The 20850-nt window shown below is 36.8% G+C and overlaps 1 protein-coding gene across 1 annotated transcript in view; it reads left to right on the top strand.

Annotated features, from left to right (window-relative positions):
- Positions 1-20850, top strand: part of LOC134651072 (voltage-dependent calcium channel gamma-4 subunit) — a 72516-nt gene that overhangs the window by 48085 nt on the left and 3581 nt on the right. Inside the window, exons 2-5 of the mRNA XM_063506059.1 lie at positions 17144-17264; positions 18516-18754; positions 19576-19668; positions 20614-20754. Of these exons, the coding sequence (XP_063362129.1) occupies positions 17161-17264; positions 18516-18754; positions 19576-19668; positions 20614-20754 (577 nt within the window). The 5' untranslated portion in view covers positions 17144-17160. The remainder of the gene's footprint in view (positions 1-17143; positions 17265-18515; positions 18755-19575; positions 19669-20613; positions 20755-20850) is intronic.

Raw genomic sequence — 20850 nt, forward strand, 5'->3', positions numbered from 1 at the left:
AAAACTGTCGCATTTGATGAAATGGAACTGCTGATGATGATCAGAAAAGAACTCTTCAACGACCCATAGTTGACGTTTGGCGATTTGTCCTCTTCGTTATGTTTGTTAAGCAAGTTTAGTTTTTAAGCCACATTTCTGTCAAGCTCGAGTTCTGATGATGAGATCCATAAAGAATCGAGGGAACTCCTCAAATCTTAAAGGCATACATATAGTGATTGTTGTGTTTTAATCAACAAATTAAGCATATACATTTAAAAAGTAACATTTGAGGAAGTGTAACTGCTGATGATGACCAGAACGAAACTCTTTAACGACGCATAGCTCGCGTTTGGCGATTTTTCCTTTTCGTTATGTTTGTTAAGCAACTTAGGTTTTTAAGCCATATTTATGTCAAGCTCAAGTTCTGAACATGGGATCCATGAGAAATCGAGGGAACTCCTCAAATCTTAAAGGCACACGTATAGAATTTTCTGTATTTTCATCATAAAATAAAGCATTAACATTAAAAACTGTCGCATTTGATGAACTGGAACTGCTGATGATGATCAGAACAGAACTCTTCAACGACGCATAGTATATGTTTGGTGATTTCGAATTTCGACTTTGACTTGGACTGGGACCCGGACTCGGATCCAGATCCGGCCTCGTACCCGGATCCGGTTCGGACCCGGACCCGGACCTGGACTCGGACTCGGACCTGGACTAGACCCGGACTCGGACACAGACCTTGACCCGGAAAACCACTATGATACCTAAACTAAACAAACTACTATGATTACCTACCATAAAATGTAGGTATAAAGTATGATGAGGCCAAACCCCTCCCGCTCAAACCCCCGTACACCGCACCGCATGCGCCGTTAAGTGGGTTAGGTTAGGTTTGAACTGCTATCCTCACAGAACCGAACAAAAGTGGGTTAGGTTAGGTTAGAACTGCGAGCCTTACAGAAACGAAATGCTACTAGAAAAGTGGGTGGTTTTACCTCCTTTTCTACATAGCGCACCATCTACAATAATCTTTCACCGGGCCGCATAGAAGTCGGTTTTTTTTTCTTAAAAATTATTTCATTTTGACACTCCTCTGTGCAACGGTAAATGCCCAATAGGCGCGATTTTTTTTCATACCAACATGATATCAAGGAACCTCAGTGTATTTGACGAAAATTGATATCATGTTAGTACTGCAATTTTCTAAATGTGCCTCCTAAACGGAAAGTCCCGATTATTCAGCATTATTGAGCTTAAAGACTGTAGTGTGGGCTGTCAGTTGTTCGATTAGTGTACATATATCGTGTCGTAATATTTGTTTGATTATTAATAAATGGTAATTTTTATTTATTAACTCAGTTTCCAAAAGGTATTTTCATCGCTTCCTTAATTGAAGCTATAGCTATTCCACATACCTTAAGCTCTGGCGGCGTAAGATTTTCTGATAATAGGTGGAGCATGATCGAGCATTATGGCAGATTACACCCATCGTTGGCAAGCAGGTGGGTACCCAATGTGTCAACCATAATGATCGATGCGACACATTATTATTATTCCACTTGTAATACCTTCTATGTTACGTCGGGTTGTCGTACATGTATTTTTAAAGATTATTACCATTTGCATTACTTACAATGTCTCATTTTGTTGGCTTTTAGGATAATAATAATCTAAAATAATACAATCTTTTTACAAGCTTCCTTACTTACACGTGTTTTTGAACCGGGTCATGACTTTCAATTGAACTGAAAATTCGTAAACTTACGCAAGTTGAATTATATTATAATTTATAATAATAAATAAATAGTACAAAGGCAGGGATGTGACGACCTCATCGTCCGCTAGTTTTACCAATGCAATCGGTCACCGCAGGGCAGCTTGTGGCGTGCTGTTGTGGAGTAACGACCCCACGTACCCGAGTGCAGGAGGAGGAGCTCTGTCATATTCGTGAGGAGGGTTCCGTTCAAATGTACCTAACTACTTTTTTTTTAATTAATTTATAGTTTTCAGATTTTTCCCTGTTGTTACTTGAAAAATTTCATAGTTCTAGGTCAACGGGAAGTACTCTATAAATGTTGATTCTCTTGAGAGTGTCGAAACATACGTTTTTTGCGGCATGAACGGCCGTATCTTTTTTTTACGTTAATTGATTGAAAAAGTTTGATTTTTTCAAGTAGCTGATGTAAACCTGAGTATAATTTTAATTTTAACTCGGTAACTCCACGCGTTCCCGAGATAAAGGGTCTTGACATACAAACGGACAGACGGACAACAAAGTGATCCTAAGATAAGATTTCCGTTTTTTCGTTTTGAGGTAGGTACGGAACCCTAAAAAATTATAATAATATATATATTACTACTATAGTACTACTTACGTAATTGCGATTATACGACGTGTGGCCTGTAGCAAAAAATTAAAACTCGTATATTGTGCTCCACAAACGATAAAACTTTTGTTTATCAATTTTTTAAGATTATGTAACTTAAGATTTTCTACTTTACAGACAAAATAAAAAATGTCATCAATGTAGATACGCTTACATCATTGTAATAATAATAATAAATTAAAATAATAACGCATTTATTTCAGACCAAGTTCGATCCATAGTATGTTAGTTACAGAGGTATCTTAATAACTATGTTAGTGGCACAATACAAAGACAAAAAATAGACTAGTATAAAATAAATTAAATAAAAAACTAAATATAACCACTCACTACTAATCCTTGACGTTGCTTAATTATCATTATCACGCACTAAACGTAACAAAATTCGCAATACATGCAATACATTGCATCTTAGAATAAACTTTAAAGTGTACTACATACCTACTAATCAAAATCAAAGTTATTTTTAAAAATTGCTGAACAAATGTTGGTCAGTGGGCGTTTTTTTTTTTGTTGTCCCCTACACTTTTTTTTCTAATTTGGGATTTTTTATGTTATTTCTACTCAGAATCACGAGCTCTTTCTATCCTAATAGGAGAAAAAAAGTGTCCTAAGGTTTTTGTTTCCATTACGTCACCATTTTTCATAGACTTTGTATACATGGCGGTCGCGGAATGGAAAGATCGAAAAATGTATGGAAATTTTGGGACACTTATTTTCTCCTATTAGGATAGAAAGAGCTCGTGATTCTGAGTAGAAATAACATAAAAAAATCCCAAATTTGAAAAAAAAAAGTCTAGGGGACAACAAAAAAAAACGCCCAGGTATGAGGAGCCTACAGTTTAATTTATTGCTCCTGTTACATGCCACACCCGGTATATTATATTATATTTGGATTGAGTGTCACCACAAAATTATATCTTATAAAATCGAAACTGAAAGGCCTTTGACCTGAAGATATTCTTAAAATCAAAGTAGAAAATTGTAATTTTTCAACTCGAGCGAATTCAGTACCTAAATACAATAACCTGGAAGACGCGAGAAACTTTCCCATTACTCAGGGCCCGGAAAAAGTTTAAATTTAGCCTTTGCAGACGAGCTCTACTTTGAGCGTCCAGGTAACAGTAAACACAGAGCAAAATTTATAAATCATGTTATTAAAATTTTGCTGTCATAGAGCTACAATACAGATTGCGTGTTCGTTACGTACTGGCTGGTAGCAGCTGTCAGTTTTGTTGTTTGATTAGCTCCAACTGGATTTGTAAATATTGGAAGGTTGTATAAAATAAACCGGGTATGCGTGAATTGAAATCCTGGCTGCATATTAACAATTATACCTATGTTTAGAAATCTATTTTGACATTTAATGTTATTGCAATATACTATTTCAAAACAAATATTAAAAAAATAGCTACCTATAGCTAAAAGCAGATAAGCCACTAATCCAACAAACGATGCCGCCAATTATTGTGTCAGCCAAATAAGAGAAAACGACTAAGAATAGGTATGTCATCCATAACAGCATTAATAACACAAAAAACCAGGAAAAATAAAATGGGAGTACCTGCCAGTTTTTTCAAAAATAATATTAAACAACTGATACAAAAATCGGACAAGTGCGATTCGGACTCGCCGACCGAGGGTTCCGTACTTTTTTTACAGAAATACATCATCTGTGAGACATTTATGAGAGTTAGAGTCAGCCTGGCCATGAGAGTCAGCCTGGTGACAGACAGACGGACAGTGGAGTCTTAGTAACAGGGTCCCGTAAAACCTTTGGCTACGGAAAGTTTTCGGCAAAATTATATAATCGGTTTACTGTAAGTTACTGTAACATATGTTAACTATCTGTAATTGTATAATGACGTATAAAATGTAAATTTTATGAATAAATAATTGAAATTGAAATTGAACCCTAAAAATGGTGACGATTACGTACAGTCGGCTGCAAAGATTATCCCTAGTTATCTCTGCAGCTGACTGTATAAGTACACGTACAAAACTGAATTTGCTATTTTAATACAGTATAACTGGCTAATACAGATTATTTACTTTCATAATAAAAACAAAATTTTATTAGAATTAACACGGTTACTCCTGACATTTGTTTTTATTTATCTGCATACCTATCTGAGAATAAATTCAACAATAAGATTAAACTAATTAATTTTGGGCACGTGCAATAACGTTGTTTCAGATTAAAATCATTGACAAAGTTTATTATAAATTACGGTAAAACCCAAATCTTTGGTTCAGTATTATCGGGGTTATATATAGGGCCGCTGTACATGAACAAAACCAAGTAAGTTACTTGAGCGATGTTAACCGAAAGAAATTAAGGGGGCCACATTCAAAGCTACAGCGACCAACATTTACAAACTGTTAGGTAGCAGATAATTAGGTTTTAAAAACTGTGACACTCTACGTATTATTTTATTTATCGTGTTTCATATGTACAAGTCACTGGATTACATATAAAAAGAAAAACTTATAGTACCTAGTAAAAACGTAAGTAAACTGAAAGGCGATTGTAATATGTGTATTAAGTATATAAAATACTTTTTCTACGACCAAGCACTTACTTTGAAATAAAATTGTAAATTTAACAAATAGTTTTCATTCAAGAAGTAGCAAAGAAGGGAGGGTACTTGCGGGAAAAGAACGAGTTAAATAAAAAAAAACATGTCTATCGTTCACTCATCTGTCAGAGATGACAATTAAAATTACGTTGGCAACCATGTATTTCATACAATATTTTTTAAGTGGTGATTACACGAAGTATCGTAAAAGTGCCAAAAAGATACTGCGTGTATGCACAAATACTTTTTTGGGGAATAGACTAAAGACTTGTCTTGACAACTATAAGATAGGGGTTTAAAGGTGTGTGCACGACCCTTTAAATAACAAATAAAAGTTCGGGAGTAGAAAAAATATATAATAACATACCGGAAGTATACGCACATGTACAGCTGTATATTGTGAATTTCGTACGTTATGCTTACTAAATCTTATATCCCTTACAAAGTTAATCAAATTAATTTATAATTCCTGAGCAGTATATTATAAGTTTGTATACGTTCTATTACTTACCGTCTTAGCTCTATACTAAGTAGTGCACCTCATCTTATCTGGTCATTCGCTTTTCCTCCATAAACTGAAATACTATGATGCTTAAGGTGGCATACCGCCCACTTCAAAGTGTAATGAAAGTTGGATACGCGGTTTTGGCCCGCCTCGGTGGCGGTTGTAGATATATGGCCCTGGGCAAATAACCGATCTCATAAGCGGGCGCCCACGGGTGACCCCGCGCGAAATAACTTTCAATAAATCAAGACGTGACCAGCTAGTTATATTATAATAATGTTCTTTATTTATTTTCTGTTAAGGAATTTTATGAAACCATAAAAATATGAAAGCAGTGAATAGGTACTGAATTGTAAAAAAAAATTAATGCTGGAAACATTTCTCCGTTATATTGCGATGGGAATGCAATGTGTGTTAGGCGGGAAATCTGCTAACTCCACATCAGTCTATGAGACGTCTACTACGTAACCTGCCTGAGACTGAGATATCCTTGAAATTTTTTAAAAGTAGCACTTGAGGTATTTGCAATGTACTTAGTGGAAAACACTATTTTGTACGTGTATTTATTATTGGCCCTTTCGTCTCTTGCAGAAGATTGATGTTGTATTACCAAGAGATACAGTTTCTGGTAACAGCCTTTTACGTATATTAAAAATAGTAATTTTATCTATAGCATATATCTGAAAGGACATAATTATATATTTATAAAAATCTTTAATCGATTTCTAAACTCACAATATTATAGCTGTTCTCTTTCAGGAGAAAAACTAGATAGCTACACAGGTTTCATTCGTAGAAAAATTGTGACCATATTTTTTCTGCGAACACAGCAAAAACTTGTTATTTTATTCAACGAGCTCGCCCTCCCATGTATTAGTAGATTATAGGATAACGTGGTTAACTACGAATCTGTTTTACAATAGCTTTGTTGCATGGTCAGAAAACCGATATTTGAGCAAACATTCATTATTAGGTACTATTATTAGGTATTAAGAATTTGAATTATTTTACTTATGAGCGGAAACAATACAAACTAAAATGACAATAACATCATTAATTATTTTTTATGGACTAGGTAAAAATTCAATAAATATAACCATAGCCTAATTTGCAAGCCTCCACAAAAATGGGCACCGTCAAAATTTCTCCCATCAAATAAACGTTCTAGGGAAGCTGTAAAGCACCGTCACTTAATAAAACTTCTCCCTAGGGAAGCGAAGCAAACGGCTCAATAAGATGAGGAGGTATCATCGCAGCAGGGTGAAAAAAAAATGTCATAAAACGTAGGCGGGGCCACATTAAATAAATTGCAGGCGCCTGCCGACGCGCGACATCTGCGGGCTTGCTCCACGTTGCTACGTTCCACTTTAGAGCATGGATTTATATACCCTAATCACAGGGTACTAACATAAAAACACCTTTAAAATCTTTCACTGGCTTTTAACTCCCGGCTCAATGTAAATAACATCCATCATGCTGAAGGTTTGATGTGTTTATGCGAGATTGTAGTCGAGCAGAGTTTTGTTCTTTCTAAAATATAAAACCCAGCGTTGAATAGTACCTACTTGGAGTTTGAGGGTGTGTTTTCAGAGCTCAAGCATTAGAATAACGGCTTAGCCTTTGCATGGTAGCTGCATGCGTCCATCTAGCTACTGCCGATTTTCGCTTCAACCCAATTAGTCGGTCTCTCAATGCTGAGGATTGTGACCGCTATGTCACTGTTGGGGAGAGCTGATAGCTGGCCACTAAGCCGTGTGGCGTACCGATTCTAGTTATCCTACATCACGATTTTAGCTATATAACGAGAAAACAATAGGTAGGTACTACGGCTTACACAGTAGCGCAACTATAAAGAGCTATGCCATAAAAATGTTTAAATTGTGACACGCTATGCATGGAATTATACAACAATTTTTAGGTTCCGAAGAATAAATCCGGGTATTTGAAGCACAATAAAAGTATAACCGGATGACGATATAACGTTTGACACAAAACTTAAAAAAATATATATATTTTTTTAGATTGTCTCTTTCTCATACAATTTAAATATTATTTTTAATGTACGCTATCATCAGTGTAATTAAGGTTGCTGCCAAGCGTGGACACGCATTAAACATTACAAAAGTCTTAGAATAAAATCTATAGAGTGTACGAAAAATCAAAACACTAGTTAAAAGTCGCGGAATCAATGGTCAATTTGAGGAGTAGGTACAACCTACAGTTTAGTTTATTGCTCCTGTTACAGGCCACACCTAGCCATATAGGCCCGGTATATGGTCGATATTGTAGGTAATAAATACGCAATGTCAAAAACTTGCTGATTCACGAACTGTCAGAGAAAATTATATGGAATCGTGCTCCAGTTTTGCATAGAACACACGTGGCCATTGTAAGCCTCAGTGCATGCGTACGGAAACGGCAGCTGCGGCGGCGTTCATGCCCTATATTCCCAACGCTTACCAAGCATAAGCGAACTTGTATAATGTACCTATACCTGAACTCGATATCTATTACAAGTATACTTAATCTAGAATCACATGTATACCGGTGTACTTCGGTCGATTGCTCGCCTGTGGTCGGTTCTCGGTGGAAATAACCCCAGCGGTTTCACCGTGAACAATTATATGTTTCCTCCACTTTTTTTTTAAAAGAGATATTGTGTAAACGTGCCGTAAAATACTTTATGCGAACAATGTGGCGGGTTTAGTGTATCATGCAAAATTATGGAGCAAGTAAAATGTTCACTGATGTTTGTTAAGCAGTATAACGAATTTTGTAGAATAACTATTGTTCATAATCGACGTGATTTACTAAAAATAATTAAGAAAATAGTAAAAAATATATTTATATATAAAGTACAGAAATGGCTTACTTATAATCAATAACATGACTGGCAAAAAAATAATAAAACAAAGGTAATCAGGGGTACTTAAGGCTGTTCAAAGATTAACATAACTAGACATATATTTACGTAAGTATCTCTTACAAATTAGCACGAAATAGTTTTACGCTTTGTTTGATGCCATTTTCACCAGAGCGTAAGCGTCTAATTAAATTAAAGAGCTTATCTCACAGGGTCGTAAATAGAACCCAGTCCTAGTTTACGAATTCCTTTTACACGCCAAGTGTAGCTACGTGTGTCGGATTACCGACAAATCCGCCCAATTGCATGTATCCGGTAGCTTTTGTTTGAAGTCATTCAGATGCTCTAATGACGAAACCGGAAACTACAGTACAATGTTTAATCGATCAGCTTCATATTTGATGTTTGAGTCTTTCAAATCATCTCTACTAGCACGTCACATCGCAAACCTTGTGACATGTCTATTTGCGCATACAACACTTCCTTTTTTAATTTGGTTTCTCTGCTATTTTTCTTTGATTTTTGGGCTCTTTTAAACTTGACAGGCTTTAATCCTCATAAACTTTAGGTTTTTTAAGACGTGTACCTTTACGTAGCTTTTTTTGTTTTATGTCGTCGCTTGCATCGTCTTTGAAATTATTAAGCCACTACGCGCATGTCACTGTATTCTGTACGAAGCGTGAAAATCTCTTATTAAAAATTAATGGTACTATGCGGAACACATCTCCCAAACGAGTTTTATAAGCTGCATCTCAATGAGAGTTCGACTCGTCTGGCACAACGCGCAATGTCGCGTAATCGTGTTTAATGACACCGTTTATCGTCACCATTACTATTAAAAAGTTTGTTCCGCCTCCACCCGAGCACTTTCGCAGCCAGGCTACCATTTCCGTGACACAAATTTGCGACGGATAACTTGTAACACGTTTTGTAATCAGAGCAACAAAAAATTGACAACTAGTTACAATGAAAAAATCACTGACAACTCAATTGTATCATTTTAACTGTGTTACTCAAGACACCAATATCTACATAGACACAAGGTCGTAGATAAGGGCTTTTTTAATAGGTACTGCAAATATCATGAACCTTTATTTACTAAATATTACCTAGTTAGGTAATTTTGTATTTATAGATAATATTCTACTTTTTGCTATATTCACTGGCAGAGTTTTATCCGGCTACCGATTGTATCGTTACTATGTATACCTTTAAAGGTATACATAATACACATAGAGTCTGGAATTATTTTACACAAGTTTGTCTTGAATAATAAAGTTACAGAGTTTTTAACAAATACTCAGATAAGTACCTACTTGTTTTATATACCGCATTTTGTAGGTACCAATTTGAATAACTTCGCAACCGCAACTATCTAAAGTGAATTCCATCCTGACCTTCTGACTCTGACAAGTAATATCTGTCTGGGCAATGGAAATATTAGCCTCTCCAACGTTGGAATTTTCAATAAAATGTTGTTCGGTTTTTGTTATTAGAGACGGTATTAAATACAAATTTTATCATTCGATGTAATGCGATTTTGTAATTTACTTTTATTATTGAATTAAACCAATAATAATAATAATAAATAGTCCGCCGGTTCCTCTCTCTGCAGCCCTGACCACCGGCAGCTTGGGCCTTGCCCCGCTGCTGGCGGCACCCTAGGTTAGGTTTTTTATAATATGTTTATACGTATTTTGTATTGTTTTTGTAAGTGTTTTTGTATTTTATTTTTATATCCATATTATAAAATAACCTAGCCTAAGAGTTAAAATAAATAAAGAGAATAATAATAATATAATGTTGGATGACTTTTAATGAAACTAATATTATTTACAACTGTAATACGCCCGTGTAAATTCAAACATACATGTGAACTAGCATCGTTAAGCTGATTTCAACACAGATTCTTGCTAATTACTTTCAGGAAACCAAGCGGCAACACTGACCTTACTAAATTTAGAAGTTGACTTGTTTAATTGTCAGAACAGAAAACATTCTTGAATAACAGTAATTAATGTTGACATAGTCCCAGAATAAAAGTATCAAATAAAGCTTCCAACTTACATTGTCAACATTGAACAAGGAAATAAAGACGAAATCGTTTACGAATAAATTTAACAAATCTAATCGAATTAGCCGCAAAGCTGAGCAAAAAGCTTTATTATAATAAAAAAGTACGAACGATCCGTAATGTTGACAAAAGCTTGAACAGAGAGAGAAAATAATTGAATTTTACTATGAACCTTCACATTATTACATTGCGGGGCCGGGTCGCGGGAATGGTAAGTTCGGAAGGAATGAAGCTTACGTTGCTGCGAAAATTCGCCGCTAACCCGGGGACACGGCGACGGAATATCAATGTCCACCTGCGTCGGGGAATCCTGTTTGGGGAACCCGCGACAAAAGGCCAGGGATTCATCCTAATGTCTCGATAAATTCACTACACCAAATACCCACGTACAGCGGAATAAGCTACGCAATTTATAAAGGAGCTATTGATAAAGGGCTTTTATCATTTACATCTGGCTTCTGTCCGTAATTTCGTCTGGGTCAAACTATCTCCATTCCAAATTTCATTTGGTGCTTATATTTATCAACGTTTTGCGAAAGTGAAAATACATATTACTAAACTAAACAGTAATATCTATTTTCAATAAGAATAAACATAAGAAAGCCAAACCAGCAGTTTGCTCTGAATTTTGAACACTGCTTACATACATCCAATGCTATCGACCGGAGTTCAGATAAATACAGTGTCAAATTTTGCCAGTGATATATCTGTAGTGATTAATTTAAGCGATATTTTAGCATTTCTTAACCAAAGACAACCTATATCTTGCAACTGAATCATAAGTAAGTTGTAATTAGATATTTATATTGAAAAAAAAAAGCGCTGGTGGCCTAGCGGTAAGAGCGTGCGACTTGCAATGCGGAGGTCGCGGGTTCGAACCCCGGCTCGTACCAATGAGTTTTTCGGAACTTATGTACGAAATATCATTTGATATTTACCAGTCGCTTTTCGGTGAAGGAAAACATCGTGAGGAAACCGGACTAATCCCAATACGGGCCTAGTTTACCCTCTGGGTTGGAAGGTCAGATGGCAGTCGCTTTCGTAAAAACTAGTGCCCACGCCAATTACTGGGATTAGTTGCCAAGCGGACCCCAGGCTCCCATGAGCCGTAGCAAAATGCCGGGACAACGCGAGGAAGATGATGAATTAGATATTTATATTGCGTGTCGTGTTCGTTGATTGGAGGGCATTGTTACGTACAAATGAATTTAAATATTCTGTCCCAACTGGTCCCACAAATTTACAATATTACTACAGTAACTGCACGGACTACAAAGTAAACAATGTACAGAGTAAACGTTATCGCACTAAAGCGTTCCATTTCAATCAGGTTTTTTTAACTTTGAACCTTTATTTTGTCGTTGTGTACTTTTGGTGGTTGTTTTTCCTTTGTTTTTAAACTGCGTGATGTTCGAACCGTAAGCCGAGACCGAAGAACATTTTACGTAAACTTTGCCGTTTTACGGTTTCATATTTTAGCTTTATCCGTAAATACATTGAAATTTGGAAGATAGGTATTCTTTAAATACCGGGAATGTATCAGGGGCAAATGTTTAAACTGGTGACTTATCTCCAGTTAGGTACTCTTATTAGAGTTCCAATCCCATGTTTGACATTCATTCAATACATTATGACTTTGTTAAATTGGTGAAATTGTCACTACAAAGCGTTCTTAGCATTACGAAGTCGTTTAGGTTTAGGCTGAATGTAAGCCTTCAACGTATTATACAGGGTGCCATTTGAGTCGTGATCAGTAATATGTTTTACTAACTCCACAAACAACGAGTAAAATAAATGACAAAAAATAAACAAAAAATAAAAAAAATCTTGTCTGATTTTAGTAAGAGTAGGGGCATTAAATTACTCGTTGTTTATGGAGTTAGAAAAACATATTACTGATCACGACTCAAATGGCACCCTACATAAGTATACCAATTAAAGTTCCCTAGTTAGACAGATGTGCAATAATAGTGCTATATGACACATTTATCAAGGTAGAGTTCCGAAGGGTTAAATGTGGGTGGACGTTTCAGCTGTGTCGCGGACGGTTCGCTGACGCCGTGGAAAATTACGTAGCGAATCGCTACCATACATTATGAGGTAATTTTCAGTTACATGGGTGTACTTCATATTATGTTTATTCCAAATTTATGGCTATGAGCCTTAGTTAGCTGGTAATAAAGAATATTTTATTATCAAAGCGACCTTGTTTAGACCTGTAGACCTGTGTGCCTAGCCAAGATGCCAATCGTTTACGCTCCGTAGCGTAGCGTAATCTTCTCTTTCCAAGAAGAGAAGTTGGCGTTTCGTTCGCTCCGGAACGTAAACGATTGATATCTTGGATACGCACCTAGGGTTACAACAGTGTAGGTAGCTTAAAAAAGACGTTGCTTAAATCAGCTAGAGAGAAAATGACATAATTTCAAGGTACGGGTGTATATCGGAAAATATTGCGTTGTCTACTTATAGTTATACCTATGCCTACCTTCTCTAAAGAACAGTACCTACAGATCACATTACTTATATATAGCACATTTGAGCAGCGATCGGATCAAGCAGTTCTCATAAATCCGAAGCCGGTTCGGTCATTAGGCCGGGACCGCTGTTCCGCGCTGGAATGAGATCAGCTCTCTAATTTCCGCACATCATTTACGTTTAAAGAGCATGAGAGTACTTTCTGATCAATTGCTTTTGAAATAACGGAAACTTTGTCATTGGCTTTTTTGTCTGAGATTTGTTTCTAAATACTGTGCAATGTGACCACTTTATGTCTTCGAACAATAATTCGTACGAATAGTATCTAATATTTATTAATTTACTCATTGACATAGTAACAATCATTTTATTCGTATCACATGTAATGGCATAATATTTGTATAAGTATTTAGCTGTAAGATTAGTTTTAGTATTAATATTGTACTCCACATCGCGGTTGACATGTGATGATTCTACCTTAACATAATTTTAAGATCATTGTAACTCACAATATGACAATAAAGATTTCAATTTCAATTTCAATGGTAAGCGGTTGCTGTAGCCTATAGGCTACATGTGCACTGGTAAACGGTTGCTGTGGCCTATTATATAGACATGTGCAACTCCAGAGGTGTGACCTGCAGTCAACCCTTTTGAAACTTGTCCACTCTTTTTGATAAATTTAAACATTCACTTGTTTTTGATTATCCCTATCCATAAAGAATGCTTTCTGACAAGGTATAATAAAATTGGAAAAAGAAAGTAAGGTATTCGGGTATATTTCGAGTACTTCAGAATGTCAACTCACTAGTTACTCTGAAAATCGCCCATATATTTACAGAATTAGCCGAATGCTTCTTAAATAATAAACTTGTATGGCAAAGAGTTTGCTAATTTCACAGTCAGCATGTTTATGCCTACATAATATATCTATGTTGGTATACCTAAACATGTTGAGTCAATTTATTTAAAAGAGATATTCGCCAAGTAAAAAGTAGGCACTGCGATGGCCGATCGTAATTGGCGATTGCCTTGGCCCACAAAAAATACCTAAAGGGTTTATGGTCCCTATAGGGTCAGACAATTTGGCCAAACTATGCCATTATTCCTTAATTACAGATCCCTCCGTCCCTTTGATTTAATTAATCGATTGAGTTTTAGTGGATATCGTGTGGAATTTATAGATGGGTAATACATTCAGCCAAATAGGATTGGCTACCAGAAGCCGCATTAGTGTTTTGGCAGTTTTATGTGCGATTAAATATATACTCAAAGTATAATTACCTGGATTAAATATATGCTCAAAGTAAGAAGTAAATGGGTTAAATTTATTGTTACAGACAGAAAATTTGTATTTAGTTCCAGTTTGTAAATATTCCGGTTTTCTTATGGAAATTGATACTGTATTAATAGAAATTTTATGTTTCTAAAGATTATTAGGTTTCATATTGTAAATAATATATTATATTTAACTGATCTATAAAGCAGCGAGCGTGATGGGCACCTTTGCGTCAGGGACAGCCCGGGACGAGTTTTAGTAAGTATTTATTTTTTATACTGATCTATATGTATTTAATATATTTCATTTATTTAAGAAAAGCAATTAGGTACCTACAAAACAATTAACACATAATTATTTTGTAGGTACCCAATAACCAGCGGTTTCCAGTACAAAATGAACACACATATGATGCTGACTTGAAAAATATTAAATTACTTAGCTAAAATTGGCTGAATTTTAATAGACAGATTTATTACATAGGTGACATTTACTCGCAACAAAACAAATTAGAATGTCGATAACATTAACAAAACATGTCCAGTGAACGGAAAACTCTGGTTAATAATTCAGTGAAACCGTGTGCAGTGCTGACGCGATTGACGTGGCCGCAACTCGTAGGTCCCACAAGATGGAGTATTTAAAGATATTATTGTGCACTAATCATGAATTGTTTGTTATGTTTATTGAAATATTTACTGATGGTAGTACAAAAACAAATGTACTTTAATAAGGGATCTCATAACGTTAATCAAGAAATTCAATCGCTGGACAAAGGCGTTTCTAGTAGGCTTAGCACTAGTGCACCGAAACAGTTTCTTGCATGCTAGTTATACTACTCGTCCGTTTCTAATTAAGATATAAGAAAAAGACGAGTACCTAATTGTATGTCTCACCCACAAGATTGAGTCGCGGGAATTCGCGCTCGGCCTACAAGACCTTTTTACACGTACCTATTGTGTCATTAAGCTTTATTACATCATTAAACTTTTTTCTGCGATCCTGCCCAGATGGATAGGGAAATTCCCACATTCCGTTTTTCAGAAGGTACGTGGCCCTCCAAGTTGTCTATTCCTGCTTAGCGGGTATTGATTACACGATTTATACGAGCAATGAGTACCATCCACTTCTAATTAAATTATATTTAAAAGAGGAGCAGTCTTGATTCTTACGTCAAATTCGTCAGCTAGTTCAGCACATACCTATTCTGAATATGCATAAGCTAAGGATTTTTCGCAACTCTGACCCGGTCAGTACCTGACCACTAATGCGGGATCTAATGGGAGATTATCTATGACGTAGCCGCAACTGCAATATGTTAATGGCGGTCGACAGTGACGTGCTCACGGGGAGCTATCTCGCGATTAATTACCTATCACTCGGTGTGTGTAGCATTAATAATTTGTGACTGACAACAATCAAACAGTCGTATAATTATTATAGCACTTTATAAATGCAGAACTGCAAAATAATGATTCAATATTTTATGAGATAAAATCAAGCGTATTCGTATTAGGGTGCGTTTATACTAATTATGTCATCATTAGCCTTTGACGGTAGACCGTCTATTAACTAAAGGCAGGGCGATGGTCATATCAACCGTCAAATGTGTAATATATTCTATGGACCTGGTACATATAACTACGTATGTATAACTAGTAAATATGTATGTATCTATCTTTATAGTACCTACCTACTCAACCAACTGCCAAGAAACCGTTTGTAGGTATTACAAGTTACATCTAATCTTAATCTATAGTCTCATTCTACTCCAATCTACTCGTAATAAAAAGAGTAGAAAAGTGGTTTCACCCATGAGATAGGCCCCTAATATGCAAATTGCACTCATTTTAATGTTTTCTTCCTGCCGCATATAAAAATTTACTTATCAAACCTACAAAACTTGATAAAGCCGTTTGTCCACTACGCGATGTTTTACATTTAGCAGTTAATTCCCGTCGGACCGCGCCCGATGTGCGCAACAATCCAAACTCGAATCGAACTGCCATTGCAAGAACAGACAGTTGTCATTGACTTGAGTGCATGTCCCTGTTACATATTCAATTTGGAAGTTCCACTGCTGGAAACAAACAAACGACAACCTTAACTGTTAAACTTTAACGTGTATTTTGTAATGTTTATGGTAACATGATCTCACTAGTTTTCTTCTTGGTAGGATTAGTAGATTTTTATCATTCGGTCTACATCTGGGATGCAGATGGCTATCAATTATCTGTCTCGTATCTCTTATTCCACACACAATTACAATCCATACGTTGTACTTTAAATCACTTTTTCTACTCCAGCACTTAAATGTGTCAATTAAATGACTGACAGTGATATCTAAAGCAATGTCATTTGAATGCTTTGTCTATAGGCTCATAAGATGACTGCTAGCAGTCATCTTATGAGTATAATACAACTGCTTTATTTTTTTAAAGATACAAGTTCCGATCATCTTGATTGAAAGAGGTATGTTTTCATTTACAATAATAACTCTTTTTTTTTAAATAATAATTCAATTTTTTTTAAATAATAACTCTTTTTTTTTAATAATAACTCTTTTTTTTAATAATAACTCTCTCTTTTTTTTTTTTTTTTTTGCTGCAGCTGTCATAGAAAAAGTAATGTATGCAACAGCTCATAATTGGTTCTTAAAATTCTCGGGTCTTTTTTTACAAAACTCGACTACGTCTCGTTTTGTAACTTCGACCCTTGAATTTTAAGAACCCTTATTATATCACTGTTGCATAAACTACTATTAGGTTAGAACTATAAATAACCTTGACTCACCTGTACCTATATTATTGTTTCACGATCAAAAACATGAATGTCAAACCTAATACAGATAATATAAAGTATTCAAACATGCGGAACATGCCACCAAAAAAACCTAATGCGTATAAATGTGTACAGACTTCTAATTAAGTTCTTAATCCTTATGTAAAGCTTTTGCTCGGACGACTCGAAAAGGGATTTTTGTTTTGTTTCAGTGAGAGGCAGGGAAGGTATGTGGGGCGGCGGTGCGCAGTGCGTGCACGCAACGCTGCCGCGTGCCGCGCGCCAGCCCGCGCCCACGCTCAGCGGCGCCATCGCCAGCCGCCGCCCGCCCAGGTAACCCTACTTTAGTGTCGAAAAGGAGAGTACCCATACGGGTACCTACTTTTAAGGCTTCATCACACAGGCGCGTTTTCCGGGCGCGGCGTGAGCGGGGCGCGCCGCTTTTACATACAAAACGCTCACGCCCAGCCCGGAAAACGCGCCTGTGTGCCGAAGCCTTTACCATACCTCAACCTCTAATATCTAGACTCTGCATTTTGAAGCTGCAGAGTTGTTTTAGCGGGAACCAGGCGACGTTACTATCAATCTCTTGTTAAAATGATTGATCCATTAAATACTGTAATCACGACAAACGTGGCAACGAAACCGAGGCAATTTATCAAATAATTGGCTCTGATATTGTCAATTTCTCGCTGCTTCAAAGCTTAACAGCAACGCTGCTGCAGTCGAAATTTGAAACTGCACTCGTTTACTTGTCGCCAACCATGTTAATATTACTCAGGTAAACATAACTAAATTGACGGCCTGGCCACGACATTGCGCGACTGGCTTCGACTAAGGCGAAAACCATAGGTGGGAACGAAAGGGCCGATCGCTGTGACTCGCTTCAACGTATATTTGGACTAGTAGCTAGGTATCGAGTTGTCTTATATCCTGTTCATCCTCCCAGTCCATAGAGGTTTTAATTACAATTACTCAATATCTACTAATCCCAATACGGGCCTAGTTTACCCTCTGGGTTGGAAGGTCAGATGGCAGTCGCTTTCGTGAAAACTAGTGCCCAAGCCAATTCAGTAATTAATCCCAGTGGATTAGTTGCCAAGCGGACCCCAGGCTCCCATGAGCCGTGGCAAAATGCCGGGACAACGCGAGGAAGATGATGACTCAATATGCCCCAAATCTATGCGTCAATTCTGGCTCTAAAGCAAATAGGTAATAGATGCGCATCGTTTAATTAAATTCAATCAAGTTTGCGCGTCACACCGACCGCTAAGCAGTTTTAACGAACGTTAGGTTTCATTCGTTTAGATAACATGTTGCAAGAGAAAGTCCCCGCCAATTCTGTGGATTTAAGACGACCTGTTTGTAACTCTTTGTATAATGATAATCCTTTGGGAGGCACACATACACTTAAATGTGGCATATCTAAAAATACTTTCTGTTCTTGTTGCTCGAACCAGAACCTTAAATTATATACCAGGTTATTTAGAACAATATGCAAGACAAACTGGAGTTCTAGGTAACGTCACCTCATTACAAGAGAATAAAAGGCTTGACAATGATCAAAGTTACAAAATTTTCCAGACCAATACCTCCTTCACCAACGCTGGTGGCGCAGGTCGACTCGTCCGTGGCGTGCCTGTGGCTCCTGACCCCCCTCTCCGCCGGCACCGCGGTGGTCGCCGTGCTGGTCGCCGTGTCCACCAACAACTGGCTTCACACGGAGGAGAACATGCTCAACCCTTCGTACAACGGCACCGGGAGGCATAGCCTTGTGGCCAAACACACCGTTTCGGGACTGTGGAGGCTTTGTCATACTGACCGTAAGTTGTATGACCATTGATATTAGAATATTCTCCAACAAATGGTTTCATACATGAGAAAACATTCCCAGTCGGTCGTATTCACAACGGCACTGGTGACACAGCTCCATTGCAAATCATACTGTCTCCAGGTTGTAGTTAGGCCTCGGTGTATAGTTTACCAGTTCATGTACAGTCACTTGCAATAACATGTTACACAACGAATGCCCCAAATAAAGCGTGTCACATATTATTGCGGCCTTCAAAGGGTAACATATTATGCCAAACCAATACCTATAAATGAATATAACTACCTATTATGTGTTATGGAACTAACAATGTGAAAAAAATTGAGGACTTTATAAAGGAAATGAATGCATAAACGCAGGGCAGTCGTCAGCTCGCACATTGCACACTGCACAGTCCGCGCGTAGAAAGTGGGGCGCCGTGTATTCGCCGACAATGCGTTTCCGTCGTCGGAAACGACGCATTGTCGGTCGCGCGGAAGTTTCGTCTGCCCACTCGGTATAACGCTGCTCCGTTGTGCAGGTTGCGTTTCATGTAACAATACTTGGTTAGACAGAACAATCGTAGAAACTACGATACTGCCAACAAAGAAAATGTATGCGCACTTGTACGGTACCGAAACTGACGCGACGAAAATGCACTGAAAAATCAGACCTGTCCCATATTTGCGTTATGTAATATATACTTTGTTACGTAACAATAAATAAAATACTACAATCTACTGTTACTTGCAACTACGCCACACTATAATATAGGTAACGTTAAATGTTCCCATTAATTACGTAGTATAAAAGCATATTATTTTCCTTTTTCAGCCGGGAGTACGGTGTTCAGGTGTGTCGACATTCCGTATTTCCCGCTGTCCCAGCACGCCCCCGACCCTATCGACTCGACAAATGCTATACCATGTAAGTATATTTAAATCTGTGTGTATTTTTCACATTACAAATTTACAAAACTCTAATGATTTTGGGAAGGACATATATTGCAAAGTCAGGCCGTTGACAGAGTTTAGGCCGCTCTTTTAGTCATATACCGTGATTTTCGCTTACTACCAGGCGGGCTTTACACCTGTTTGCATCCGTCATAAATATGAAAAATACAGTAATAGACAGAGAGGCAAATGAAAAAGTTATTCCGTCCATTTTGTTAATCAAAAAACTCAAACAAATATATAGTATAAATAAACCATGAAAGCTTTGATAAACGTAATTATTTCACTTATTACTGACTTCAAAGCAGTTCAAATTTAGTTTAGTTGTATTCTATTTATATTAAGTACCTAATTGAGATAATAACGTTGTAATTGAGTATAAATGAAATATATAATTTGCCTTTGTCCTTATGAAGAGTAGGCACCTAATTGAAAATCTGCTTAAATTTCTTAAATTAAATAATTATAATTATTTTAATTAAGTAGTTCATCACAAATACTTTATAAAGTCTATTTATCTTGGTACCTTTACTAGCTTGTATATGTAGGTATTAGCGCCATTTAATAGTAGTGCTTTTGACGACGTAAAATTTGTTACCTAAGTATGCAATAATTTAATAAAATATTACCTATACCAAAAACCAGTGCACTGGAAATTAGAAATATCATTATAAGTAATAGGTAAGTATTCACCAATAATATTACTACATGTTGGGAACAGAAAATAGAAATAAGCGTTACAACTAAATAAACATCGCGCTCATGTCTGTTCCCGACACAAAGGTGGGATTTAATTTCCACGCAAAGAAGTAAAAAAGGCCCACCGTGATGGGTGGATTCAAACTATCAGCTAACCTTTTGCGTTATGCCATATTGATTTTTCATCATTTACTGTAAATACTTTTATTATGATTTCCAGACGTAGTGACGCGCTCGGCCGCCCCATTGCTGCTCGCAGTTCTGACACAGGCGTTCGGGGCCCTGTGTTGCGTGCTGGGCCACTGCGTAAAGGGCCGGCGGCTGTGCACCTTCATCGCTGGAGTTCTCTTTATCATATCTGGTAAATATTTGCTTAATTATTTAAAAGATTTACTAGTTTACCTTCATTTCTAAAACAAAGCATGTCATTCTTGGGGTTTGACTCCATTTGTCGACG

This window comes from Cydia amplana, chromosome 9, assembly GCF_948474715.1.
Source record: "Cydia amplana chromosome 9, ilCydAmpl1.1, whole genome shotgun sequence".
NCBI classification, from domain to species: Eukaryota; Metazoa; Arthropoda; class Insecta; order Lepidoptera; family Tortricidae; genus Cydia; species Cydia amplana.